The sequence below is a fragment of the Paralichthys olivaceus genome, chromosome 4 (genome assembly GCF_024713975.1).
Source record: "Paralichthys olivaceus isolate ysfri-2021 chromosome 4, ASM2471397v2, whole genome shotgun sequence".
Taxonomy (NCBI): domain Eukaryota; kingdom Metazoa; phylum Chordata; class Actinopteri; order Pleuronectiformes; family Paralichthyidae; genus Paralichthys; species Paralichthys olivaceus.
Window position 1 is genome coordinate 25,164,665 of NC_091096.1, and position 27,020 is coordinate 25,191,684.

The 27,020-nt window shown below is 40.1% G+C and overlaps 6 protein-coding genes across 6 annotated transcripts; all 6 read right to left on the minus strand.

The window, feature by feature from the left end:
• Positions 1 to 1,076: 1,076 nt before the first annotated feature.
• LOC109639103 (C-X-C motif chemokine 10-like) lies at positions 1,077 to 2,206 on the minus strand. The gene is made up of 4 exons (XM_020102391.2): positions 2,069 to 2,206; positions 1,664 to 1,805; positions 1,508 to 1,582; positions 1,077 to 1,374 (listed from the first exon to the last, which is right to left on the minus strand). Exons 1-4 carry the CDS (start codon positions 2,121 to 2,123, stop codon positions 1,269 to 1,271), a joined length of 378 nt encoding a protein of 125 aa, XP_019957950.2. The 5' UTR covers positions 2,124 to 2,206; the 3' UTR covers positions 1,077 to 1,268.
• Positions 2,207 to 5,236: 3,030 nt separating this feature from the next.
• Positions 5,237 to 6,475, minus strand: LOC138407527 (C-X-C motif chemokine 10-like). The gene is made up of 4 exons (XM_069524367.1): positions 6,216 to 6,475; positions 5,810 to 5,951; positions 5,654 to 5,728; positions 5,237 to 5,520 (listed from the first exon to the last, which is right to left on the minus strand). The coding sequence occupies exons 1-4, from the start codon at positions 6,268 to 6,270 to the stop codon at positions 5,415 to 5,417; spliced, it is 378 nt and encodes a 125-aa protein (XP_069380468.1). The 5' UTR covers positions 6,271 to 6,475; the 3' UTR covers positions 5,237 to 5,414.
• A 2,905-nt stretch (positions 6,476 to 9,380) lies between these two features.
• LOC138407525 (C-X-C motif chemokine 10-like) lies at positions 9,381 to 10,539 on the minus strand. The gene is made up of 4 exons (XM_069524365.1): positions 10,358 to 10,539; positions 9,952 to 10,093; positions 9,796 to 9,870; positions 9,381 to 9,662 (listed from the first exon to the last, which is right to left on the minus strand). The coding sequence occupies exons 1-4, from the start codon at positions 10,410 to 10,412 to the stop codon at positions 9,557 to 9,559; spliced, it is 378 nt and encodes a 125-aa protein (XP_069380466.1). The 5' UTR covers positions 10,413 to 10,539; the 3' UTR covers positions 9,381 to 9,556.
• A 2,987-nt stretch (positions 10,540 to 13,526) lies between these two features.
• Positions 13,527 to 14,615, minus strand: LOC138407523 (C-X-C motif chemokine 11-like). The gene is made up of 4 exons (XM_069524362.1): positions 14,464 to 14,615; positions 14,100 to 14,244; positions 13,944 to 14,018; positions 13,527 to 13,810 (listed from the first exon to the last, which is right to left on the minus strand). Exons 1-4 carry the CDS (start codon positions 14,516 to 14,518, stop codon positions 13,705 to 13,707), a joined length of 381 nt encoding a protein of 126 aa, XP_069380463.1. The 5' UTR covers positions 14,519 to 14,615; the 3' UTR covers positions 13,527 to 13,704.
• Positions 14,616 to 17,567: 2,952 nt separating this feature from the next.
• LOC138407529 (C-X-C motif chemokine 10-like) lies at positions 17,568 to 18,723 on the minus strand. The gene is made up of 4 exons (XM_069524369.1): positions 18,547 to 18,723; positions 18,141 to 18,282; positions 17,985 to 18,059; positions 17,568 to 17,851 (listed from the first exon to the last, which is right to left on the minus strand). Exons 1-4 carry the CDS (start codon positions 18,599 to 18,601, stop codon positions 17,746 to 17,748), a joined length of 378 nt encoding a protein of 125 aa, XP_069380470.1. The 5' UTR covers positions 18,602 to 18,723; the 3' UTR covers positions 17,568 to 17,745.
• A 3,419-nt stretch (positions 18,724 to 22,142) lies between these two features.
• On the minus strand, positions 22,143 to 23,264 carry LOC138407530 (C-X-C motif chemokine 10-like). The gene is made up of 4 exons (XM_069524370.1): positions 23,080 to 23,264; positions 22,716 to 22,860; positions 22,560 to 22,634; positions 22,143 to 22,426 (listed from the first exon to the last, which is right to left on the minus strand). Exons 1-4 carry the CDS (start codon positions 23,132 to 23,134, stop codon positions 22,321 to 22,323), a joined length of 381 nt encoding a protein of 126 aa, XP_069380471.1. The 5' UTR covers positions 23,135 to 23,264; the 3' UTR covers positions 22,143 to 22,320.
• Positions 23,265 to 27,020: the final 3,756 nt, after the last annotated feature.

Consider the following 27,020-nt stretch of genomic DNA (forward strand, 5'->3'; position numbering starts at 1 on the left):
ATCCTCTTGGCATCCCTACAATGAGTTCTAGCCAATTGACAACCCACCATGACATTGCCTGTTTTGGCCATATCCATATTTGGAGCCTGACTAAGAGCTGGAGGACACGGCACACACTACCACCTGCACCAGTCTGATAGAGCCCAAATGAAGTGGCTTCTCTCCCCTCTGTTCCACCCACCTCTCCACTCTCCTCAACAGGTCGAGGCAGATGGCCGCCCAGATGTGTTTGGTTCTGTTGGCAGCTTCATCCAGTTTTTTTCTCTCCACAGTCGCCAATCTGGGAACTGTTGGGTTTCTCTATAATATAATATATAATATAATATAATAATAACATAGACTTGATGCATCAAGGAGACCAGAAGGTGAAACAATATCCAAACACTAACAGAGTAACATGAGCAACTGTCACCCCCAAGTCTGAAGATGTCTCCCATATATCTTCCTCTACTTGTGTCACCCAGCACATCCATGAGTGGATAGAATTGCTGTCACTCTCTATGTTACATGTAGATGTTTGCATCCTATTGGATAGTTAAGTCTAAATATGCATTCCTAAATCACATTGTGTCCTTATGTCTTGCCACTAGTGTCTCTGTCTGGCACATCTGAATTAGATATGAAAGTCCCTAAGCATAGACAATACTAAACCTGACCTTGGGTACTGCTTGGAGAGAGAAGGGAGTATCTGTGGAATGAGACAGCCACTACTTCCTGTACAGCTATAGTGTGATATACACTATATACATAATGTATAGTGGCATATACAGTAATGTGTGAGGTTGAGCACAAATTCCTCAATGGTCTCGATTTTAAAATCTCATAAAGTCCCTTGAAATCATGTATGTTGGGATTTGGCGCTACGCAAATAAAATTTAACTGAAGAGATTTAATATTTCTTACACTGCAGGTCCACATTGCAGTGCTGCACACACATAATGAATACAACAATCTCATGGGGAAATAGCAGGAGAACATGATGACCAGCCTGCACAACAACATCCAAACCCTTTAGGATGACCAGGAATGCTGGGTGGGAGCAAATCCCTGAAGAAAAAAACAGCAAGTACAGGAAGTCCATCCATAGTTTTTTATTATTGTAAATATATGTACAGATTATTTACATTGTATATATATATATATATAAAAATATATACATGTGAAGACAAGTTGAGAACATGAACCGATGATCAGCCACAGAGAACATTTGAACACTTAATAATAACCTGACAAAGGTAAGCTTCTATGACAACAGTGTTTCAGTGCCATTACATGGCGGCTGGTGCAGAGTCTGTGATGCGGCCGCTTGTTGAGTTCAAGGTATTTGTTTGACTGGAGCTCGTCGTCATGATCACACGTCTCTTGTTCTCCTGCCTGAATCAACAAATGACGCTGTTAGTTAAAAAGCGATTCGAATGTGAAGCAGCCACAGTGTTGTGTGAGACCCCTTCCCTGCAACAAGACTGTGTCATGTTGTCAGATGTTTCTACAGTCGAGCTGGACTTACTTTTTTTTGTTCATCAGAATTAATTTTCCAAGTTGTGACATTGGATCCACGCATTTCTCCTCCTCTTTAATGGTGCTGTGAGAGAAGAACGAGTCATGTTAAAGAAACCCTGGTGAATGGCACGTGAATGTGAAGTCATTCAGGTCATCTACTCACATAATAATCTCCGTTTGATCGCAGAAGCTGTTTGGTGGGTTTATGACTGGCTCTGACTTGATATGCCGCACGAAGTGTTTGGTGACCTGGCCGATATAACCGTTTAAGCACTTGCATTTTCTGGATCTGCTGTCCGGCATTCCTGTGGGAAGAGGAGACAGGCATTTAGGACTAGGTTAAAGGTCAGCTCACCAGACTGTACTGAAGCCTGATAACACCAATAAATGGCATTCTGCAATTCTAGGATAGAGCGAATGATATTGCCTATTTTGTTTCCGGAATTTCTCCACAGCTTAGAAGATAAAATATATTTTCTTGTATGCGTAGTGATATAATTGGCCAAGTGTCATAAACAGATTTTCGTTTTCTGTGAATAAAATTACATTTTCTGATTCAGTACAGTACCTTGAGCACAGAGGACAAGCAGGCAGCTGAGGAAGGTAATAGTGGATGAGTTCATGGTTGTGGCTGTAGTCAGGTTCTGGCTCTCCCTGTAGTGTCTCTCTTCAGTCTGGACTCCTGGTGATGAACAGCACAGAAAGTGTCATCCTTTTATACGCAGGGAATCCAGGGCATGAGTAGCAGCACTTTCACTTTCACTGTTCCTTCCCTTTTCTTCAAGTAATATTTTTTCCCGGAATCAGAAAGCTCTTCTCTAGAAAGTTTGGTTCAGTGAATCATTGTGTTAAAATCTGCACACAAAGCTATTCTGCGGTGGGGGCGTGACCAGTCAGAAACAATATGTATATGTAAAAATGAATGAATGATCTACTTTTCCTGATAATTGTTAAAGATTAATGAAAATGTAAAAACAAGCAAACAAACGAGCAGGGACGAAAACTTTCCAAAAAAAACCATTGCCTGACTGGGGTATGTAACACATGCAGGCTATACATCACTCCTCTATATATTTTCTGATTTGGTTGCAAAAAGACATAGATGTTGCTATTTTTAATGTATATTCCAATCTATCAGACTAGAAAAATGATTACATTTGAGCTCATCTAGTGACATACGTGAGAAGTTAGCTACAACCCAGGTTGGAATCAGTGAGGGGCACTGCAGGTAAATAAACCCACGTCCTCAAGATAAATTGATTTGTCCAAATGAGGCTTAAAGGTCTCCAGACTCATGAGCAGCTGTGTGAGGCTGTTCCTTTAGTGTTTGAGCTAAATGCTAAGAACCATTGCAAAAAAGCATTAAATAAGAGGTCAAACTTAAGCTGATGGTAATGTCACCAGATTTTTTAAAGAGTTTAAACAAAAGTAACACAAGTTAGCAAGTAAAAAGTTATATAAAAAAATACAGTAATATAAAACTGTTTACTCCTCCATTAAAGACATGGAAAAGCATCAGATTATGAAGAACTAATCACATCATGAGGAAGCTAGAATCCTGAACCTAAAGGAGAAATTAGAAAACATAGATTCACATACTCAATAAATGAACACAAAATAGGTTTCATGTGGGATACTCTTGTCAAAGTAAATTCTTACTGTTTGTAAAAACACTGCTCCAACAGAAGATTTACCGAACCTTGAGTTCAAATTGAAAATATTCCTTTTTGAGAAAGGTCAGAGATGTGAGCTACTGCAGCAGAGTTGGGTTGAGCACGCCACATAGGTGATGATGACCATTAGCATTCATGATATGGTGAAAGTCATTAGCTGTGTCTCAATTCACAGACTACATCCTTCAGAGGCTGCATTTGAAAACCGATTGCATCACAGCAACGTGACCAGGCTGTCCAGTTTCAAAAGGCTTCTTCAAATGTCTGACCTAACCTTTCCCAAGAGCCACTGCGCTTCAGTGATAAACCCTATTTTAAAGAGGCTATGGTACCAATCCAATGCTTAAGTGTGAGGCTTCAACTTAAAGGTTCAGTGTGTAGAATTTTGTGATATCTAGTGTTGAAGTTGCATGTTGCAGCTGAACACCCCTCACCTCACCCTCTCCTTCTAAACATGGAAAAGAACCTGTGGTAGCTTCAGTTGTCATAAAAACTCAAAAGGTGTTTAGTTTGTCCAGTCTGGACTAACTTAAAAAACATGGCGGCCTCCGTAGAGAGGGTCCCCTCCATGTACATATAAAGTATTTAAATATAAAGGACCTTTTCTGGGGTAAAGAAAACTACAATTCATACAATTTAGATGAAATGAACTAGTGAAAACATCATGAGGATTATTCTACATTACATTTCTGCCAATAGATCCCTTTCACCTAAATCCTACACACTGGACCATTAACCAAACAGCTAACCATACACATGTGTATAAAACAAAGCGTAAACCTAAAACTTTGTAGTGTCCAACCATTATTCTAGTTTCTAGGTAACAGTTTTTTTATTTCAGTTCGGCCTTCCCAGTCTACACGGTCCACAAAGCAGGTGGCCTTTGTAGGCCCCAGAGGAAAGCTTTTGGCAAAGTACAGTAGACAGTATCCTCTTGGCATCACTACAATGAGTTCTAGCCAAGTGACAACCCACCATGACATCACCTGTTTTGGCCATATCCATATTTGGAGCCTGACTAAGAGTTGGAGGACACGGCACACACTACCACCTGCCCCAGTCTGATAGAGCCCAAATGAAGTGGCTTCTCTCCCCTCTGTTCCACCCACCTCTCCACTCTCCTCAACAGGTTGAGGCAGATGGCCGCCCAGATGTGTTTGGTTCTGTTGGCGGCTTCATCCAGTTTTTTTCTCTCCACAGTCGCCAATCCGGGAACTGTTGGGTTTCTCTATAATATTGTCAGGGTTCTGTTATGGAAGTTTCCTGGAGGCTGGTGAAAGCAGAACTCAGACAGCAGCTGATGTCTGATGCAGAAGATTTTAACATAGACTTGATGCATCAAGGAGACCAGAAGGTGAAACAATATCCAAACACTAACAGAGTAACATGAGCAACTGTCACCCCCAAGTCTGAAGATGTCTCCCATATATCTTCCTCTACTTGTGTCACCCAGCACATCCATGAGTGGATAGAATTGCTGTCACTCTCTATGTTACATGTAGATGTTTGCATCCTATTGGATAGTTAAGTCTAAATATGCACTCCTAAATCACATTGTGTCCTTATGTCTTGCCACTAGTGTCTCTGTCTGGCACATCTGAATTAGATATGAAAGTCCCTAAGCATAGACAATACTAAACCTGACCTTGGGTACTGCTTGGAGAGAGAAGGGAGTATCTGTGGAATGAGACAGCCACTACTTCCTGTACAGCTATAGTGTGATATACACTATATACATAATGTATAGTGGCAAATACAGTAATGTGTGAGGTTGAGCAAAAATTCCTCAATGGTCTCGATTTTAAAATCTCATAAAGTCCCTTGAAATCATGTATGTTGGGATTTGGCGCTACGCAAATAAAATCTAACTGAAGAGATTTAATATTTCTTACACTGCAGGTCCACATTGCAGTGCTGCACACACATAATGAATACAACAATCTCATGGGGAAATAGCAGGAGAACATGATGACCAGCCTGCAAAACAACATCCAAACCCTTTAGGATGACCAGGAATGCTGGGTGGGAGCAAATCCCTGAAGAAAAACAGCAAGTGCAGGAAGTCCATCCATAGTTTTTTATTATTGTAAATATATGTACAGATTATTTACATTGTATATAAATATATATGTGTGAAGACAAGTTGAGAACATGATCCGATGATCAGCCACAGAGAACATTTGAACGCTTAATAATAACCTGACAAAGGTTAGCTTCTATGACAACAGTGGTTCAGTGCCATTACATGGCGGCTGGTGCAGAGTCTGTGATGCGGCCGCTTGTTGAGTTCAAGGTATTTGTTTGACTGGAGCTCGTCGTCATGATCACACGTCTCTTGTTCTCCTGCCTGAATCAACAAATGACACTGTTAGTTAAAAAGCGATTCGAATGTGAAGCAGCCACAGTGTTGTGTGAGACCCCTTCCCTGCAACAAGACTGTGTCATGTTGTCAGATGTTTCTACAGTCGAGCTGGACTTACTTTTTTTTGTTCATCAGAATTAATTTTCCAAGTTGTGACATTGGATCCACGCATTTCTCCTCATCTTTAATGGTGCTGTGAGAGAAGAACGAGTCATGTTAAAGAAACCCTGGTGAATGGCATGTGAATGTGAAGTCATTCAGGTCATCTACTCACATAATAATCTCCGTTTGATCGCAGAAGCTGTTTGGTGGGTTTATGACTGGCTCTGACTTGATATGCCGCACGAAGTGTTTGGTGACCTGGCCGATATAACCGTTTAAGCACTTGCATTTTCTGGATCTGCTGTCCGGCATTCCTGTGGGAAGAGGAGACAGGCATTTAGGACTAGGTTAAAGGTCAGCTCACCAGACTGTACTGAAGCCTGATAACACCAATAAATGGCATTCTGCAATTCTAGGATAGAGCGAATGATATTGCCTATTTTGTTTCCGGAATTTCTCCACAGCTTTAAAGATAAAAAGATATTTTCTTGTATGCGTAATGATATAATTGGCAAAGTGTCATAAACAGATTTTCGTTTTCTGTGAATAAAATGACATTTTCTGATTTAGTACAGTACCTTGAGCACAGAGGACAAGCAGGCAGCTGAGGAAGGTAATAGTGGATGAGTTCATGGTTGTGGCTGTAGTCAGGTTCTGGCTCTCCCTGTAGTGTCTCTCTTCAGTCTGGACTCCTGGTGATAAACAGCACAGAAAGTGTCATCCTTTTATACGCAGGGAATCCAGGGCATGAGTAGCAGCACTTTCATTTTCACTGTTCCTTCCCTTTTCTTCAAGTAATACTTTTTCCCGGAATCAGAAAGCTCTTCTCTAGAAAGTTTGGTTCAGTGAATCATTGTGTTAAAATCTGCACACAAAGCTATTCTGCGGTGGGGGCGTGACCAGTCAGAAACAATATGTATATGTAAAATGAATGAATGATCTACTTTTCCTGATAATTGTTAAAGATGGATGAAAATGTAAAAACAAGCAAACAAACGAGCAGGGACGAAAAACTTTCCAAAAAAAACATTGCCTGACTGGGGTATGTAACACATGCAGGCTATACATCACTTCTCTATATATTTTCTGATTTGGTTGCAAAAAGACATACATGCTGCTATTTTTAATGTATATTCCAATCTATCATAATAGACAAATGATTACATTTGAGCTCATCTAGTGACATAGATGAGAAGTTAGCTACAACCCAGGTTGGAATCAGTGAGGGGCACTGCAGGTAAATAAACCCACGTCCTCAAGATAAATTGATTTGTTCTAATGAGGCTTAAAGGTCTCCAGACTCATGAGCAGCTGTGTGAGGCTGTTCCTTTAGTGTTTGAGCTAAATGCTAAGAACCATTGCAAAAAAGCATTAAATAAGAGGTCAAACTTAAGCTGATGGTAATGTCACCAGATTTTTTAAACAGTTTAAACAAAAGTAACACAAGTTAACAAGTAAAAAAGTTATATAAAAAAATACAGTAATATAAAACTGTTTACTCCTCCATTAAAGACATGGAAAAGCATCAGATTATGAAGAACTAATCACATCATGAGGAAGCTAGAATCCTAAACCTAAAGGAGAAATTAGAAAACATAGATTCACATACTCAATAAATGAACACAAAATAGGTTTCATGTGGGATACTCTTATCAAAGTAAATTCTTACTGTTTGTAAAAACACTGCTCCAACAGAAGATTTACCGAACCTTGAGTTCAAATTGAAAATATTCCTTTTTGAGAAAGGTCAGAGATGTGAGCTACTGCAGCAGAGTTGGGTTGAGCACGCCACATAGGTGATGATGACCATTAGCATTCATGATATGGTGAAAGTCATTAGCTGTGTCTCAATTCACAGACTACATCCTTCAGAGGCTGCATTTGAAAACCGATTGCATCACAGCAACGTGACCAGGCTGTCCAGTTTCAAAAGGCTTCTTCAAATGTCTGACCTAACCTTTCTCAAGAGCCACTGCGCTTCAGTGATAAACCCTATTTTAAAGAGGCTATGGTACCAATCCAATGCTTAAGTGTGAGGCTTCAACTTAAAGGTTCAGTGTGTAGAATTTTGTGATATCTAGTGTTGAAGTTGCATGTTGCAGCTGAACACCCCTCACCTCACCCTCTCCTTCTAAACATGAAAAAGAACCTGTGGTAGCTTCAGTTGTCATAAAAACTCAAAAGGTGTTTAGTTTGTCCAGTCTGGACTAACTTAAAAAACATGGCGGCCTCCGTAGAGAGGGTCCCCTCCATGAACATATAAAGTATTTAAATATAAAGGACCTTTTCTGGGGTAAAGAAAACTACAATTCATACAATTTAGATGAAATGAACTAGTGAAAACATCATGAGGATTATTCTACATTACATTTCTGCCAATAGATCCCTTTCACCTAAATCCTACACACTGGACCATTAACCAAACAGCTAACCATACACATGTGTATAAAACAAAGCGTAAACCTAAAACTTTGTAGTGTCCAACCATTATTCTTGTTTCAAGTTAACAGTTTTTTTATTTCAGTTCGGCCTTCCCAGTCTACACGGTCCACAAAGCAGGTGGCCTTCGTAGGCCCCAGAGGAAAGCTTTTGGCAAAGTACAGTAGACAGTATCCTCTTGGCATCACTACAATGAGTTCTAGCCAAGTGACAACCCACCATGACATCACCTGTTTTGGCCATATCCATATTTGGAGCCTGACTAAGAGCTCGAGGACACGGCACACACTACCACCTGCACCAGTCTGATAGAGCCCAAATGAAGTGGCTTCTCTCCCCTCTGTTCCACCCACCTCTCCACTCTCCTCAACAGGTCGAGGCAGATGGCCGCCCAGATGTGTTTGGTTCTGTTGGCGGCTTCATCCAGTTTTTTTCTCTCCACAGTCGCTAATCCGGGAACTGTTGGGTTTCTCTATAATATTGTACGGTGTCTGTTATGGAAGTTTTCTGGAGGCTGGTGAAAGCAGAACTCAGGCAGCAGCTGATGTCTGATGCAGAAGATTTTAACATAGACTTGATGCATCAAGGAGACCAGAAGGTGAAACAATATCCAAACACTAACAGAGTAACATGAGCAACTGTCACCCCCAAGTCTGAAGATGTCTCCCAAATATCTTCCTCTACTTGTGTCACCCAGCACATCCATGAGTGGATAGAATTGCTGTCACTCTCTATGTTACATGTAGATGTTTGCATCCTATTGGATAGTTAAGTCTAAATATGCATTCCTAAATCACATTGTGTCCTTATGTCTTGCCACTAGTGTCTCTGTCTGGCACATCTGAATTAGATATGAAAGTCCCTAAGCATAGACAATACTAAACCTGACCTTGGGTACTGCTTGGAGAGAGAAGGGAGTATCTGTGGAATGAGACAGCCACTACGTCCTGTACAGCTATAGTGTGATATACACTATATACATAATGTATAGTGGCATATACAGTAATGTGTGAGGTTGAGCAAAAATTCCTCAATGGTCTCGATTTTAAAATCTCATAAAGTCCCTTGAAATCATGTATGTTGGGATTTGGCGCTACGCAAATAAAATTTAACTGAAGAGATTTAATATTTCTTACACTGCAGGTCCACATTGCAGTGCTGCACACACATAATGAATACAACAATCTCATGGGGAAATAGCAGGAGAACATGATGACCAGCCTGCACAACAACATCCCTTTAGGATGACCAGGAATGCTGGGTGGGAGCAAATCCCCGAAGAAAAAAACAGCAAGTACAGGAAGTCCATCCATAGTTTTTTATTATTGTAAATATATGTACAGATTATTTACATTGTATATAAATATATGTGTGAAGACAAGTTGAGAACATGATCCGATGATCAGCCACAGAGAACATTTGAACACTTAATAATAACCTGACAAAGGTAAGCTTCTATGACAACAGTGGTTCAGTGCCATTACATGGCGGCTGGTGCAGAGTCTGTGATGCGGCTGCTTGTTGAGTTCAAGGAATTTGTTTGACTGGAGCTCGTCGTCATGATCACTCGTCTCTTGTTCTCCTGCCTGAATCAACAAATGACACTGTTAGTTAAAAAGCAATTTGAATGTGAAGCAGCCACAGTGTTGTGTGAGACCCCTTCCCTGCAACAAGACTGTGTCATGTTGTCAGATGTTTCTACAGTCGAGCTGGACTTACTTTTTTTTGTTCATCAGAATTAATTTTCCAAGTTGTGACAGTGGATCCACGCATTTCTCCTCATCTTTAATGGTGCTGTGAGAGAAACACGAGTCATGTTAAAGAAACCCTGGTGAATGGCACGTGAATGTGAAGTCATTCAGGTCATCTACTCACATAATAATCTCCGTTTGATCGCAGAAGCTGTTTGGTGGGTTTATGACTGGCTCTGACTTGATATGCCGCACGAAGTGTTTGGTGACCTGGCCGATATAACCGTTTAAGCACTTGCATTTTCTGGATCTGCTGTCCGGCATTCCTGTGGGAAGAGGAGACAGGCATTTAGGACTAGGTTAAAGGTCAGCTCACCAGACTGTACTGAAGCCTGATAACACCAATAAATGGCATTATGCAATTCTAGGATAGAGCGAATGATATTGCCTATTTTGTTTCTGGAATTTCTCCACAGCTTTAAAGATAAAAATATATTTTCTTGTATGCGTAATGATATTATTGGCAAAGTGTCATAAACAGATTTTCGTTTTCTGTGAATAAAATTACATTTTCTGATTTAGTACAGTACCTTGAGCACAGAGGACAAGCAGGCAGCTGAGGAAGGTAATAGTGGATGAGTTCATGGTTGTGGCTGTAGTCAGGTTCTGGCTCTCCCTGTAGTGTCTCTCTTCAGTCTGGACTCCTGGTGATAAACAGCACAGAAAGTGTCATCCTTTTATACGCAGGGAATCCAGGGCATGAGTAGCAGCACTTTCATTTTCACTGTCCCTTCCCTTTTCTTCAAGTAATACTTTTTCCCGGAATCAGAAAGCTCTTCTCTAGAAAGTTTGTTTCAGTGTATCATTGTGTTAAAATCTGCACACAAAGCTATTCTGCGGTGGGGGCGTGACCAGTCAGAAACAATATGTATATGTAAAAATGAATGAATGATCTACTTTTCCTGATAATTGTTAAAGATTAATGGAAATGTAAAAACAAGCAAACAAACGAGCAGGGACGAAAACTTTCCAAAAAAACCATTGCCTGACTGGGGTATGTAACACATGCAGGCTATACATCACTTCTCTATATATTTTCTGATTTGGTTGCAAAAAGACATACATGTTGCTATTTTTAATGTATATTCCAATCTATCAGGCTAGAAAAATGATTACATTTGAGCTCATCCAGTGACATAGATGAGAAGTTAGCTACAACCCAGGTTGGAATCAGTGAGGGGCACTGCAGGTAAATAAACCCACGTCCTCAAGATAAATTGATTTGTCCAAATGAGGCTTAAAGGTCTCCAGACTCATGAGCAGCTGTGTGAGGCTGTTCCTTTAGTGTTTGAGCTAAATGCTAAGAACCATTGCAAAAAAGCATTAAATAGGAGGTAAAACTTAAGCTGATGGTAATGTCACTAGATTTTTTAAAGAGTTTAAACAAAAGTAACACAAGTTAGCAAGTAAAAAAGTTATATAAAAAAATACAGTAATATAAAACTGTTTACTCCTCCATTAAAGACATGGAAAAGCATCAGATTATGAAGAACTAATCCCATCATGAGGAAGCTAGAATCCTAAACCTAAAGGAGAAATTAGAAAACATAGATTCACATACTCAATAAATGAACACAAAATAGGTTTCATGTGGGATACTCTTGTCAAAGTAAATTCTTACTGTTTGTAAAAACACTGCTCCAACAGAAGATTTACCGAACCTGGAGTTCAAATTGGAAATATTCCTTTTTGAGAAAGGTCAGAGATGTGAGCTACTGCAGCAGAGTTGGTTTGAGCACGCCACATAGGTGATGATGACCATTAGCATTCATGATATGGTGAAAGTCATTAGCTGTGTCTCAATTCACAGACTACATCCTTCAGAGGCTGCATTTGAAAACCGATTGCATCACAGCAACGTGACCAGGCTGTCCAGTTTCAAAGGGTTTCTTCAAATGTCTGACCTAACCTTTCCCAAGAGCCACTGCGCTTCAGTGATAAACCCTATTTTAAAGAGGCTATGGTACCAATCCAATGCTTAAGTGTCAGGCTTCAACTTAAAGGTTCAGTGTGTAGAATTTTGTGATATCTAGTGTTGAAGTTGCATGTTGCAGCTGAACACCCCTCACCTCACCCTCTCCTTCTAAACATGATAAAGAACCTGTGGTAGCCTTTAATTGTAATAAAAACTCAAAAGGTGTTTAGTTTGTCCAGTCTGGACTAATGTAAAAAACATGGCGGCCTCTGTAGAGAGGGACCCCTCCATGTAAATATAAAGTATTTAAATATAAAGGACTTTTTATGAAGTAAAGAAAACTACAATTCATACAATTTAGATGAAATGAACTAGTGAAAACATCATGAGGATTATTCTACATTACATTTCTGCCAATAGATCCCTTTCACCTAAATCTTACACACTGGGCCATTAACCAAACAGCTAACCATACACATGTGTATAAAACAAAGCGTAAACCTAAAACCTTGTAGTGTCCAACCATTATTCTAGTTTCTAGGTAACAGTTTTTTTATTTCAGTTCGGCCTTCCCAGTCTACACGGTCCACAAAGCAGGTGGCCTTCGTAGGCCCCAGAGGAAAGCTTTTGGCAAAGTACAGTAGACAGTATCCTCTTGGCATCACTACAATGAGTTCTAGCCAATTGACAACCCACCATGACATCACCTGTTTTGGCCAAATCCATATTTGGAGCCTGACTAAGAGCTCGAGGACACGGCACACACTACCACCTGCACCAGCCTGATAGAGCCCAAATGAAGTGGCTTCTCTCCCCTCTGTTCCACCCACCTCTTGACTCTCCTCAACAGGTCGAGGCAGATGGCCGCCCAGATGTGTTTGGTTCTGTTGGCGGCTTCGTCCAGTTTTTTTCTCTCCACAGTCGCCAATCCGGGAACTGTTGGGTTTCTATATAATATTGTACGGTGTCTGTTATGGAAGTTTTCTGAAGGCTGGTGAAAGCAGAACTCAGACAGCAGCTGATGTCTGATGCAGAAGATTTTAACATAGACTTGATGCATCAAGGAGACCAGAAGGTGAAACAATATCCAAACACTAACAGAGTTACGTGAGCAACTGTCACCCCCAAGTCTGAAGATGTCTCCCATATATCTTCCTCTACTTGTGTCACCCAGCACATCCATGAGTGGATAGAATTGCTGTCACTCTCTATGTTACATGTAGATGTTTGCATCCTATTGGATAGTTAAGTCTAAATATGCATTCCTAAATCACATTGTGTCCTTATGTCTTGCCACTAGTGTCTCTGTCTGGCACATCTGAATTAGATATGAAAGTCCCTAAGCATAGACAATACTAAACCTGACCTTGGGTACTGCTTGGAGAGAGAAGGGAGTATCTGTGGAATGAGACAGCCACTACTTCCTGTACAGCTATAGTGTGATATACACTATATACATAATGTATAGTGGCATATACAGTAATGTGTGAGGTTGAGCAAAAATTCCTCAATGGTCTCGATTTTAAAATCTCATAAAGTCCCTTGAAATCATGTATGTTGGGATTTGGCGCTACGCAAATAAAATCTAACTGAAGAGATTTAATATTTCTTACACTGCAGGTCCACATTGCAGTGCTGCACACACATAATGAATACAACAATCTCATGGGGAAATAGCAGGAGAACATGATGACCAGCCTGCAAAACAACATCCAAACCCTTTAGGATGACCAGGAATGCTGGGTGGGAGCAAATCCCTGAAGAAAAACAGCACGTGCAGGAAGTCCATCCATAGTTTTTTATTATTGTAAATATATGTACAGATTATTTACATTGTATATAAATATATATGTGTGAAGACAAGTTGAGAACATGATCCGATGATCAGCCACAGAGAACATTTGAACACTTAATAATAACCTGACAAAGGTTAGCTTCTATGACAACAGTGGTTCAGTGCCATTACATGGCGGCTGGTGCAGAGTCTGTGATGCGGCCGCTTGTTGAGTTCAAGGAATTTGTTTGACTGGAGCTCGTCGTCATGATCACACGTCTCTTGTTCTCCTGCCTGAATCAACAAATGACACTGTTAGTTAAAAAGCAATTTGAATGTGAAGCAGCCACAGTGTTGTGTGAGACCCCTTCCCTGCAACAAGACTGTGTCATGTTGTCAGATGTTTCTACAGTCGAGCTGGACTTACTTTTTTTTGTTCATCAGAATTAATTTTCCAAGTTGTGACAGTGGATCCACGCATTTCTCCTCATCTTTAATGGTGCTGTGAGAGAAGAACGAGCCATGTTAAAGAAACCCTGGTGAATGGCAGGTGAATGTGAAGTCATTCAGGTCATCTACTCACATAATAATCTCCATTTGATCGCAGAAGCTGTTTTTTTGGTGTATGACTGGCTCTGACTTGATATGCTGCCTGATGAACTGTTTGGTGACCTGGCCGATATAACCGTTTAGGCACTTGCATTTTCTGGATCTGCTGTCCGGCATTCCTGTGGGAAGAGGAGACAGGCATTTAGGACTAGGTTAAAGGTCAGCTCACCAGACTGTACTGAAGCCTGATAACACCAATAAATGGCATTCTGCAATTCTAGGATAGAGCGAATGATATTGCCTATTTTGTTTCCGGAATTCCGGATTATTGGCCAAGTGTCTTAAACAGATTTTCGTTTTCGGTGAATAAAATGACATTTTCTGATTTAGTACAGTACCTTGAGCACAGAGGACAAGCAGGCAGCTGAGGAAGGTAATAGTGGATGAGTTCATGGTTGTGGCTGTAGTCAGGTTCTGGCTCTCCCTGTAGTGTCTCTCTTCAGTCTGGACTCCTGGTGATAAACAGCACAGAAAGTGTCATCCTTTTATACGCAGGGAATCCAGGGCATGAGTAACAGCACTTTCATTTTCACTGTCCCTTCCCTTTTCTTCAAGTAATACTTTTTCCCGGAATCAGAAAGCTCTTCTCTAGAAAGTTTGGTTCAGTGAATCATTGTGTTAAAATCTGCACACAAAGCTATTCTGCGGTGGGGGCGTGACCAGTCAGAAACAATATGTATATGTAAAATGAATGAATGATCTACTTTTCCTGATAATTGTTAAAGATTAATGGAAATGTAAAAACAAGCAAACAAACGAGCAGGGATGAAAACTTTCCAAAAAAAACCATTGCCTGACTGGGGTATGTAACACATGCAGGCTATACATCACTCCTCTATATATTTTTTGATTTGGTTGCAAAAAGACATACATGCTGCTATTTTTAATGTATATTCCAATCTATCATAATAGACAAATGACTACATTTGAGCTCATCTAGTGACATAGATGAGAAGTTAGCTACAACCCAGGTTGGAATCAGTGAGGGGCACTGCAGGTAAATAAACCCACGTCCTCAAGATAAATTGATTTCGTCCTAATGAGGCTTAAAGGTCTCCAGACTCATGAGCAGCTGTGTGAGGCTGTTCCTTTAGTGTTTGAGCTAAATGCTAAGAACCATTGCAAAAAAGCATTAAATAAGAGGTCAAACTTAAGCTGATGGTAATGTCACCAGATTTTTAAAAGAGTTTAAACAAAAGTAACACAAGTTAGCAAGTAAAAAAGTTATATAAAAAAATACAGTAATATCAAACTGTTTACTCCTCCATTAAAGACATGGAAAAGCATCAGATTATGAAGAACTAATCCCATCATGAGGAAGCTAGAATCCTAAACCTAAAGGAGAAATTAGAAAACATAGATTCACATACTCAATAAATGAACACAAAATAGGTTTCATGTGGGATACTCTTGTCAAAGTAAATTCTTACTGTTTGTAAAAACACTGCTCCAACAGAAGATTTACCGAACCTTGAGTTCAAATTGAAAATATTCCTTTTTGAGAAAGGTCAGAGATGTGAGCTACTGCAGCAGAGTTGGGTTGAGCACGCCACATAGGTGATGATGACCATTAGCATTCATGATATGGTGAAAGTCATTAGCTGTGTGTCAATTCACAGACTACATCCTTCAGAGGCTGCATTTGAAAACCGATTGCATCACAGCAACGTGACCAGGCTGTCCAGTTTCAAAAGGCTTCTTCAAATGTCTGACCTAACCTTTCCCAAGAGCCACTGCGCTTCAGTGATAAACCCTATTTTAAAGAGGCTATGGTACCAGTCCAATGTGTCAGGCTTCAACTTAAAGGTTCAGTGTGTAGAATTTTGTGATATCTAGTGTTGAAGTTGCATGTTGCAGCTGAACACCCCTCACCTCACCCTCTCCTTCTAAACATGGAAAAGAACCTGTGGTAGCTTCAGTTGTCATAAAAACTCAAAAGGTGTTTAGTTTGTCCAGTCTGGACTAATGTAAAAAACATGGCGGCCTCCGTAGAGAGGGTCCCCTCCATGTAAATATAAAGTATTTAAATATAAAGGACTTTTTATGGGGTAAAGAAAACTACAATTCATACAATTTAGATGAAATGAACTAGTGAAAACATCATGAGGATTATTCTACATTACATGTCTGCCAATAGATCCCTTTCACCTAAATCCTACACACTGGACCATTAACCAAACAGCTAACCATACACATGTGTATAAAACAAAGCGTAAACCTAAAACTTTGTAGTGTCCAACCATTATTCTTGTTTCAAGTTAACAGTTTTTTTATTTCAGTTCGGCCTTCCCAGTCTACACGGTCCACAAAGCAGGTGGCCTTCGTAGGCCCCAGAGGAAAGCTTTTGGCAAAGTACAGTAGACAGTATCCTCTTGGCATCACTACAATGAGTTCTAGCCAATTGACAACCCACCATGACATCGCCTGTTTTGGCCATATCCATATTTGGAGCCTGACTAAGAGCTGGAGGACACGGCACACACTACCACCTGCCCCACTCTGATAGAGCCCAAATGAAGTGGCTTCTCTCCCCTCTGTTCCACCCACCTCTCCACTCTCCTCAACAGGTCGAGGCAGATGGCCGCCCAGATGTGTTTGGTTCTGTTGGCAGCTTCATCCAGTTTTTTTCTCTCCACAGTCGCCAATCTGGGAACTGTTGGGTTTCTCTATAATATAATATATAATATAATATAATAATAACATAGACTTGATGCATCAAGGAGACCAGAAGGTGAAACAATATCCAAACACTAACAGAGTAACATGAGCAACTGTCACCCCCAAGTCTGAAGATGTCTCCCATATATCTTCCTCTACTTGTGTCACCCAGCACATCCATGAGTGGATAGAATTGTTGTCACTCTCTATGTTACATGTAGATGTTTGCATCCTATTGGATAGTTAAGTCTAAATATGCATTCCTAAATCACATTGTGTCCTCATGTCTTGCCACTAGTGTCTCTGTCTGGCACATCTGAATTAGATATGAAAGTCCCTAAGCATAGACAATACTAAACCTGACCTTGGGTACTGCTTGGAGAGAGAAGGGAGTATCTGTGGAATGAGACAGCCACTACTTCCTGTACAGCTATAGTGTGATATACACTATATACATAATGTATAGTGGCATATACAGTAATGTGTGAGGTTGAGCAAAAATTCCTCAATGGTCTCGATTTTAAAATCTCATAAAGTCCCTTGAAATCATGTATGTTGGGATTTGGCGCTACGCAAATAAAATTTAACTGAAGAGATTTAATATTTCTTACACTGCAGGTCCACATTGCAGTGCTGCACACACATAATGAATACAACAATCTCATGGGGAAATAGCAGGAGAACATGATGACCAGCCTGCACAACAACATCCAAACCCTTTAGGATGACCAGGAATGCTGGGTGGGAGCAAATCCCTGAAGAAAAAAACCGCAAGTACAGGAAGTCCATCCATAGTTTTTTATTATTGTAAATATATGTACAGATTATTTACATTGTATATAAATATATATATGTGAAGACAAGTTGAGAACATGATCCGATGATCAGCCACAGAGAACATTTGAACACTTAATAATAACCTGACAAAGGTTAGCTTCTATGACAACAGTGGTTCAGTGCCATTACATGGCGGCTGGTGCAGAGTCTGTGATGCGGCCGCCTGTTGAGTTCAAGGTATTTGTTTGACTGGAGCTCGTCGTCATGATCACACGTCTCTTGTTCTCCTGCCTGAATCAACAAATGACGCTGTTAGTTAAAAAGCAATTCGAATGTGAAGCAGCCACAGTGTTGTGTGAGACCCCTTCCCTGCAACAAGACCGTGTCATGTTGTCAGATGTTTCTACAGTCGAGCTGGACTTACTTTTTTTTGTTCATCAGAATTAATTTTCCAAGTTGTGACAGTGGATCCACGCATTTCTCCTCATCTTTAATGGTGCTGTGAGAGAAACACGAGTCATGTTAAAGAAACCCTGGTGAATGGCACGTGAATGTGAAGTCATTCAGGTCATCTACTCACATAATAATCTCCGTTTGATCGCAGAAGCTGTTTGGTGGGTTTATGACTGGCTCTGACTTAATATGCCGCACGAAGTGTTTGGTGACCTGGCCGATATAACCGTTTAAGCACTTGCATTTTCTGGATCTGCTGTCCGGCATTCCTGTGGGAAGAGGAGACATGCATTTAGGACTAGGTTAAAGGTCAGCTCACCAGACTGTACTGAAGCCTGATAACACCAATAAATGGCATTCTGCAATTCTAGGATAGAGCGAATGATATTGCCTATTTTGTTTCCGGAATTTCTCCACAGCTTTAAAGATAAAAATATATTTTCTTGTCTGCGTAATGATATAATTGGCAAAGTGTCATAAACAGATTTTCGTTTCCTGTGAATAAAATGACATTTTCTGATTTAGTACAGTACCTTGAGCACAGAGGACAAGCAGGCAGCTGAGGAAGGTAATAGTGGATGAGTTCATGGTTGTGGCTGTAGTCAGGTTCTGGCTCTCCCTGTAGTGTCTCTCTTCAGTCTGGACTCCTGGTGATAAACAGCACAGAAAGTGTCATCCTTTTATACGCAGGGAATCCAGGGCATGAGTAGCAGCACTTTCACTTTCACTGTCCCTTCCCTTTTCTTCAAGTAATACTTTTTCCCGGAATCAGAAAGCTCTTCTCTAGAAAGTTTGGTTCAGTGAATCATTGTGTTAAAATCCGCACACAAAGCTATTCTGCGGTGGGGGCGTGACCAGTCAGAAACAATATGTATATGTAAAAATGAATGAATGATCTACTTTTCCTGATAATTGTTAAAGATGGATGAAAATGTAAAAACAAGCAAACAAACGAGCAGGGACGAAAACTTTCCAAAAAAACCATTGCCTGACTGGGGTATGTAACACATGCAGGCTATACATCACTCCTCTATATATTTTCTGATTTGGTTGCAAAAAGACATACATGCTGCTATTTTTAATGTATATTCCAATCTATCATAATAGAAAAATGATTACATTTGAGCTCATGTAGTGACATAGATGAGAAGTTAGCTACAACCCAGGTTGGAATCAGTGAGGGGCACTGCAGGTAAATAAACCCACGTCCTCAAGATAAATTGATTTGTCCAAATGAGGCTTAAAGGTCTCCAGACTCATGAGCAGCTGTGTGAGGCTGTTCCTTTAGTGTTTGAGCTAAATGCTAAGAACCATTGCAAAAAAGCATTAAATAGGAGGTAAAACTTAAGCTGATGGTAATGTCACTAGATTTTTTAAAGAGTTTAAACAAAAGTAACACAAGTTAGCAAGTAAAAAAGTTATATAAAAAAATACAGTAATATAAAACTGTTTACTCCTCCATTAAAGACATGGAAAAGCATCAGATTATGAAGAACTAATCCCATCATGAGGAAGCTAGAATCCTAAACCTAAAGGAGAAATTAGAAAACATAGATTCACATACTCAATAAATGAACACAAAACAGGTTTCATGTGGGATACTCTTGTCAAAGTAAATTCTTACTGTTTGTAAAAACACTGCTCCAACAGAAGATTTACCGAACCTGGAGTTCAAATTGGAAATATTCCTTTTTGAGAAAGGTCAGAGATGTGAGCTACTGCAGCAGAGTTGGGTTGAGCACGCCACATAGGTGATGATGACCATTAGCATTCATGATATGGTGAAAGTCATTAGCTGTGTCTCAATTCACAGACTACATCCTTCAGAGGCTGCATTTGAAAACCGATTGCATCACAGCAACGTGACCAGGCTGTCCAGTTTCAAAAGGCTTCTTCAAATGTCTGACCTAACCTTTCCCAAGAGCCACTGCGCTTCAGTGATAAACCCTATTTTAAAGAGGCTATGGTACCAATCCAATGCTTAAGTGTGAGGCTTCAACTTAAAGGTTCAGTGTGTAGAATTTTGTGATATCTAGTGTTGAAGTTGCATGTTGCAGCTGAACACCCCTCACCTCACCCTCTCCTTCTAAACATGGAAAAGAACCTGTGGTAGACTTCAGTTGTCATAAAAACTCAAAAGGTGTTCAGTTTGTCCAGTCTGGACTAATGTAAAAAACATGGCGGCCTCCGTAGAGAGGGACCCCTCCATGTAAATATAAAGTATTTAAATATAAAGGACCTTTTCTGGGGTAAAGAAAACTACAATTCATACAATTTAGATGAAATGAACTAGTGAAAACATCATGAGGATTATTCTACATTACATTTCTGCCAATAGTTCCCTTTCACCTAAATCTTACACACTGGACCATTAACCAAACAGCTAACCATACACATGTGTATAAAACAAAGCGTAAACCTAAAACTTTGTAGTGTCCAACCATTATTCTTGTTTCTAGGTAACAGTTTTTTTATTTCAGTTCGGCCTTCCCAGTCTACACGGTCCACAAAGCAGGTGGCCTTCGTAGGCCCCAGAGGAAAGCTTTTGGCAAAGTACAGTAGACAGTATCCTCTTGGCATCACTACAATGAGTTCTAGTGTGGTGTCTGAAATGCTATGTGTAGTCCTCCCCATAAAAGAAACGTATATGTGGGTTTTAGGTTCACCGGTCCTGAGGAATTTGGAGTAAGCCTGAATAAATAGTAGGGTGTTAGGACACACTTCAAAGGGGAACACTAAAATTTGAGATAGTATCTCTCTTCCCGTTACTGGATAACTGGGAAGAGCTGGATAAGTAACTAGATGTGTTTTAATTAGGTTTACGCAAACCCTCCTATATAAATGAGGAGATGAAGTTGCTTCGAGAGAAGATTCACATTGGCCCCGAATCTCTCTCCAGGCAGATTGCTTTGCTTGTACTGATGCTGAACTTTTTGTAATAAACCTTTATATACAATCAAGACGGTGTCATCGGAGATTCCTTCATCATCCTCACATCATCGCAACCCCAATATACGACACTAGCCAAGTGACAACCCACCATGACATCACCTGTTTTGGCCATATCCATATTTGGAGCCTGACTAAGAGCTGGAGGACACGGCACACACTACCACCTGCCCCAGTCTGATAGAGCCCAAATGAAGTGGCTTCTCTCCCCTCTTTTCCACCCACCTCTCCACTCTCCTCAACAGGTCGAGGCAGATGGCCGCCCAGATGTGTTTGGTTCTGTTGGCGGCTTCATCCAGTTTTTTTCTCTCCACAGTCGCCAATCCAGGAACTGTTGGGTTTCTCTATAATATTGTACGGTGTCTGTTATGGAAGTTTTCTGGAGGCTGGTGAAAGCAGAACTCAGACAGCAGCTGATGTCTGATGCAGAAGATTTTAACATAGACTTGATGCATCAAGGAGACCAGAAGGTGAAACAATATCCAAACACTAACAGAGTAACATGAGCAACTGTCACCCCCAAGTCTGAAGATGTCTCCCATATATCTTCCTCTACTTGTGTCACCCAGCACATCCATGAGTGGATAGAATTGCTGTCACTCTCTATGTTACATGTAGATGTTTGCATCCTATTGGATAGTTAAGTCTAAATATGCATTCCTAAATCACATTGTGTCCTTATGTCTTGCCACTAGTGTCTCTGTCTGGCACATCTGAATTAGATATGAAAGTCCCTAAGCATAGACAATACTAAACCTGACCTTGGGTACTGCTTGGAGAGAGAAGGGAGTATCTGTGGAATGAGACAGCCACTACTTCCTGTACAGCTATAGTGTGATATACACTATATACATAATGTATAGTGGCATATACAGTAATGTGTGAGGTTGAGCAAAAATTCCTCAATGGTCTCGATTTTAAAATCTCATAAAGTCCCTTGAAATCATGTATGTTGGGATTTGGCGCTACGCAAATAAAATTTAACTGAAGAGATTTAATATTTCTTACACTGCAGGTCCACATTGCAGTGCTGCACACACATAATGAATACAACAATCTCATGGGGAAATAGCAGGAGAACATGATGACCAGCCTGCACAACAACATCCAAACCCTTTAGGATGACCAGGAATGCTGGGTGGGAGCAAATCCCTGAAGAAAAAACCGCAAGTACAGGAAGTCCATCCATAGTTTTTTATTATTGTAAATATATGTACAGATTATTTACATTGTATATAAATATATATGTGTGAAGACAAGTTGAGAACATGATCCGATGATCAGCCACAGAGAACATTTGAACACTTAATAATAACCTGACAAAGGTAAGCTTCTATGACAACAGTGGTTCAGTGCCATTACATGGCGGCTGGTGCAGAGTCTGTGATGTGGCCGCTTGTTGAGTTCAAGGAATTTGTTTGACTGGAGCTCGTCGTCATGATCACACGTCTCTTGTTCTCCTGCCTGAATCAACAAATGACACTGTTAGTTAAAAAGCAATTCGATTGTGAAGCAGCCACAGTGTTGTGTGAGACCCCTTCCCTGCAACAAGACTGTGTCATGTTGTCAGATGTTTCTACAGTCGAGCTGGACTTACTTTTTTTTGTTCATCAGAAAAATTTTTCCAAGTTGTGACAGTGGATCCACGCATTTCTCCTCATCTTTAATGGTGCTGTGAGAGAAGAACGAGTCATGTTAAAGAAACCCTGGTGAATGGCACGTGAATGTGAAGTCATTCAGGTCATCTACTCACATAATAATCTCCATTTGATCGCAGAAGCTGTTTTTTTGGTGTATGACTGGCTCTGACTTGATATGCTGCCTGATGAACGGTTTGGTGACCTGGCCGATATAACCGTTTAGACACTTGCATTTTCTGGATCTGCTGTCCGGCATTCCTGTGGGAAGAGGAGACAGGCATTTAGGACTAGGTTAAAGGTCAGCTCACCAGACTGTACTGAAGCCTGATAACACCAATAAATGGCATTCTGCAATTCTAGGATAGAGCGAATGATATTGCCTATTTTGTTTCCGGAATTCCGGATTATTGGCCAAGTGTCATAAACAGATTTTCGTTTTCTGTGAATAAAATGACATTTTCTGATTTAGTACAGTACCTTGAGCACAGAGGACAAGCAGGCAGCTGAGGAAGGTAATAGTGGATGAGTTCATGGTTGTGGCTGTAGTCAGGTTCTGGCTCTCCCTGTAGTGTCTCTCTTCAGTCTGGACTCCTGGTGATAAACAGCACAGAAAGTGTCATCCTTTTATACGCAGGGAATCCAGGGCATGAGTAACAGCACTTTCATTTTCACTGTCCCTTCCCTTTTCTTCAAGTAATACTTTTTCCCATAATCAGAAAGCTCTTCTCTAGAAAGTTTGGTTCAGTGAATCATTGTGTTAAAATCCGCACACAAAGCTATTCTGCGGTGGGGGCGTGACCAGTCAGAATCAATATGTATATGTAAAATGAATGAATGATCTACTTTTCCTGATAATTGTTAAAGATGAATGAAAATGTAAAAACAAGCAAACAAACGAGCAGGAACTTTCCAAAAAAAAACATTGCCTGACTGGGGTATGTAACACATGCAGGCTATACATCACTCCTCTATATATTTTCTGATTTGGTTGCAAAAAGACATACATGCTGCTATTTTTAATTTATATTCCAATCTATCATAATAGAAAAATGATTACATTTGAGCTCATCTAGTGACATAGATGAGAAGTTAGCTACTACCCAGGTTGGAATCAGTGAGGGGCACTGCAGGTAAATAAACCCACGTCCTCAAGATAAATTGATTTGTCCAAATGAGGCTTAAAGGTCTCCAGACTCATGAGCAGCTGTGTGAGGCTGTTCCTTTAGTGTTTGAGCTAAATGCTAAGAATCATTGCAAAAAAGCATTAAATAAGAGGTCAAACTTAAGCTGATGGTAATGTCACCAGATTTTTTAAAGAGTTTAAACAAAAGTAACACAAGTTAGCAAGTAAAAAAGTTATATAAAAAAATACACTAATATAAAACTGTTTACTCCTCCATTAAAGACATGGAAAAGCATCAGATTATGAAGAACTAATCACATCATGAGGAAGCTAGAATCCTAAACCTAAAGGAGAAATTAGAAAACATAGATTCACATACTCAATAAATGAACACAAAATAGGTTTCATGTGGGATACTCTTGTCAAAGTAAATTCTTACTGTTTGTAAAAACACTGCTCCAACAGAAGATTTACCGAACCTGGAGTTCAAATTGAAAATATTCCTTTTTGAGAAAGGTCAGAGATGTGAGCTACTGCAGCAGAGTTGGGTTGAGCACGCCACATAGGTGATGATGACCATTAGCATTCATGATATGGTGAAAGTCATTAGCTGTGTCTCAATTCACAGACTACATCCTTCAGAGGCTGCATTTGAAAACCGATTGCATCACAGCAGCGTGACCAGGCTGTCCAGTTTCAAGAGGCTTCTTCAAATGTCTGACCTAACCTTTCCCAAGAGCCACTGCGCTTCAGTGATAAACCCTATTTTAAAGAGGTTATGGTACCAGTCCAATGTGTCAGGCTTCAACTTAAAGGTACAGTGTGTAGAATTTTGTGATATCTAGTGTTGAAGTGTCTTGTTGACTCAAAAGGTGTTTAGTTTGTCCAGTCTGGACTAATGTAAAAAAAACATGGCGGCTTCCATAGAGTGGGTCCCCTTGATGTAAATATAAAGTATTTAAATATAAAGGACCTTTTCTGGGGTAAAGAAAACTACAATTCTGACAATTTAGATGAAACGTATGGAAGCCTGTTTCCGTCACAAAAAAAAAAAAAATCATTATTATGAGATTAAAAGTCATAATTATGAGATAAGAAGTCATAATTATGAGATAAAAAGCCATAATTATGAGATAAGAAGTCGAAAATATCAGGTAGGAAGTGCGCATGCGCTGCAGGAGCTGTCTTCAGAGGTGCCTTCATCATTATCACTGCCAGAGCTAAACATGAATAAGTTAGCGAATGTTACATTGAATTGTGAAGTATTTTAATCAGTCCGAAATTGGTAAAATTATGACATACTTTCTCAGAACAGATTAGTAGCAGCTTTTAAACAATTTGACACGGTAATGGATTGTGAGTACATTAAGGACTACTTTAAATGTGGCTTTAACACGGATGAAATACTTAATTTGCTTGCTGAATTACATGGGAATGTACTAAGCAAACACATCCTTGAAAGGATTTTAAGCAAGAAACAGCTCTGGCGGAGAAATAATAAAACTGATGTGGCTGAGGTGGCTGAGGAGGCAACTTTCATTGAACAGCAACTAGAAACATCTGGTCGGTGTCATGGTGACCGATGGATGCACCAAAAATGTTGGTTACATGGAATCGTGACTGACAGAGAAACAACAGCTATTGGATAGTAAAGGTGTTGGTCTGAGGTCAAGAAACAGACTGCGAAGACGTGTTTACCACAGCTGTGGTACAAACTATGTATGGCACATCGATGACTACGACAAGCTTAAGCCATTTGGAATTGCAATCAGCGGATGCATTGATGGTATTCCAGAAAGATGATATGACTTGAAGCCTAGAAAACAAACAGTGACCCAAAGATCACCACTGGCTATTTCCAAGCACTGGAAACCAGCGAATTGAACAATGCTGGCTGATCTTGCAAAGTGAGTGTGTCCAGTTTTGGATAGACCTATTTGACAAACTGAGAGAAGATGGCTACTTCTCAGACAACTTCTTGGACAAGTCCTTTATCCAGTTTTTTTTCTTCAAACAATACAGGTACAGTAGTACACACATTATGAGATAAAGAAATGATCATGTGTAAAAAATAATTGGCTGTGTTTGTGCAGAGAAAGATTCATAATTAAGTTATGGTTTTTGGTTTGAAAAAATAATGTGGGTTGTGGTATTCCAAGTAGCTCTGCATCAAACAAGTAGGCATCATTTAAGAATGTACCAGTGTAATGAATAGCATGGCATAATAGCGTAACAGCCCCTTTACATTCAAGGTTCCTCCACTTCATATTGGTAGCTGTGAGAATAAAACATTCATTGCACTGCTGTAAATTACGTTTTGCAGGTATTCAAATTAGTGTTCCAACCCACTATGTTATGATCAAAACAAATCTCACAGTCAGGACTACTTGACTTAGACAGTAGTCTAAGGCATAATTGACAATTTGTTTCTCCTTGGCATTCTGGGTAGTAGGGTAAGTAATTGATCTCATGATCTTGGCTGTAGTTCTTCATAGACTGCTGCAATCCCTTTCAGCTATGATCTAACAGGTTCAAGCATGTTGCTCCACTGTTCAATGACAAAAGCAGGCTCTTGAATCAGTTTTTGGTGAGCAAGCTCCCTCAAGTTTTGCTCAATCACAGTTGTGGATATCCATGATTTCCAACAATTCCTCTTGGTCAACACATTCAAAATCTGAACAACAAGATTCAAAGGTCACACGCTCAGACTCAGAGACATACTTGAGAAAGTTGTCCACAAGATCACTCTCCACACAGCCCAAAACAGCTTGCTCCAGAAGTGCGGGTGCAATTTTTATAGGAAGGTACTTCTCCTTCTGCCAGTCAAATGTAACGATTCGGCCTACACTTTCCCATTCTTGTTTATCAAAATCGTGACGTAGGTATGGCACTTTGCATTTCCCATGGTGCACTGCTCATAAAAGTCATTCCAAAATTCTGACAGTACATTCCTCAAAACGCCTCCATCATCCACAGCCTTTTCAAGCTTTCCATCTGGAAGAATAACTTGAAAATTCAAGTCATACTCCATGATACTTTGCTCAGAAAACACTTGAATAAGTTCTCTAAGAATCTGACCAAGATGAAGAACAATCATTTTCTTGACTCTCTCTCTTTGACTGACTTGTTCCTGCAACATATCCATGGAAGGAGGCAAGAGTGATTCCATGGACAGTTCCAGAGAGAGAGGCAAGGTATCATCAAGACTGGAGGACTCCATCCCAGAGAGGCTTTCTGTGTGAAAAGTCACAATTCCACTATCCTCTAATGCACTAACATGAAATAACGTTTCATG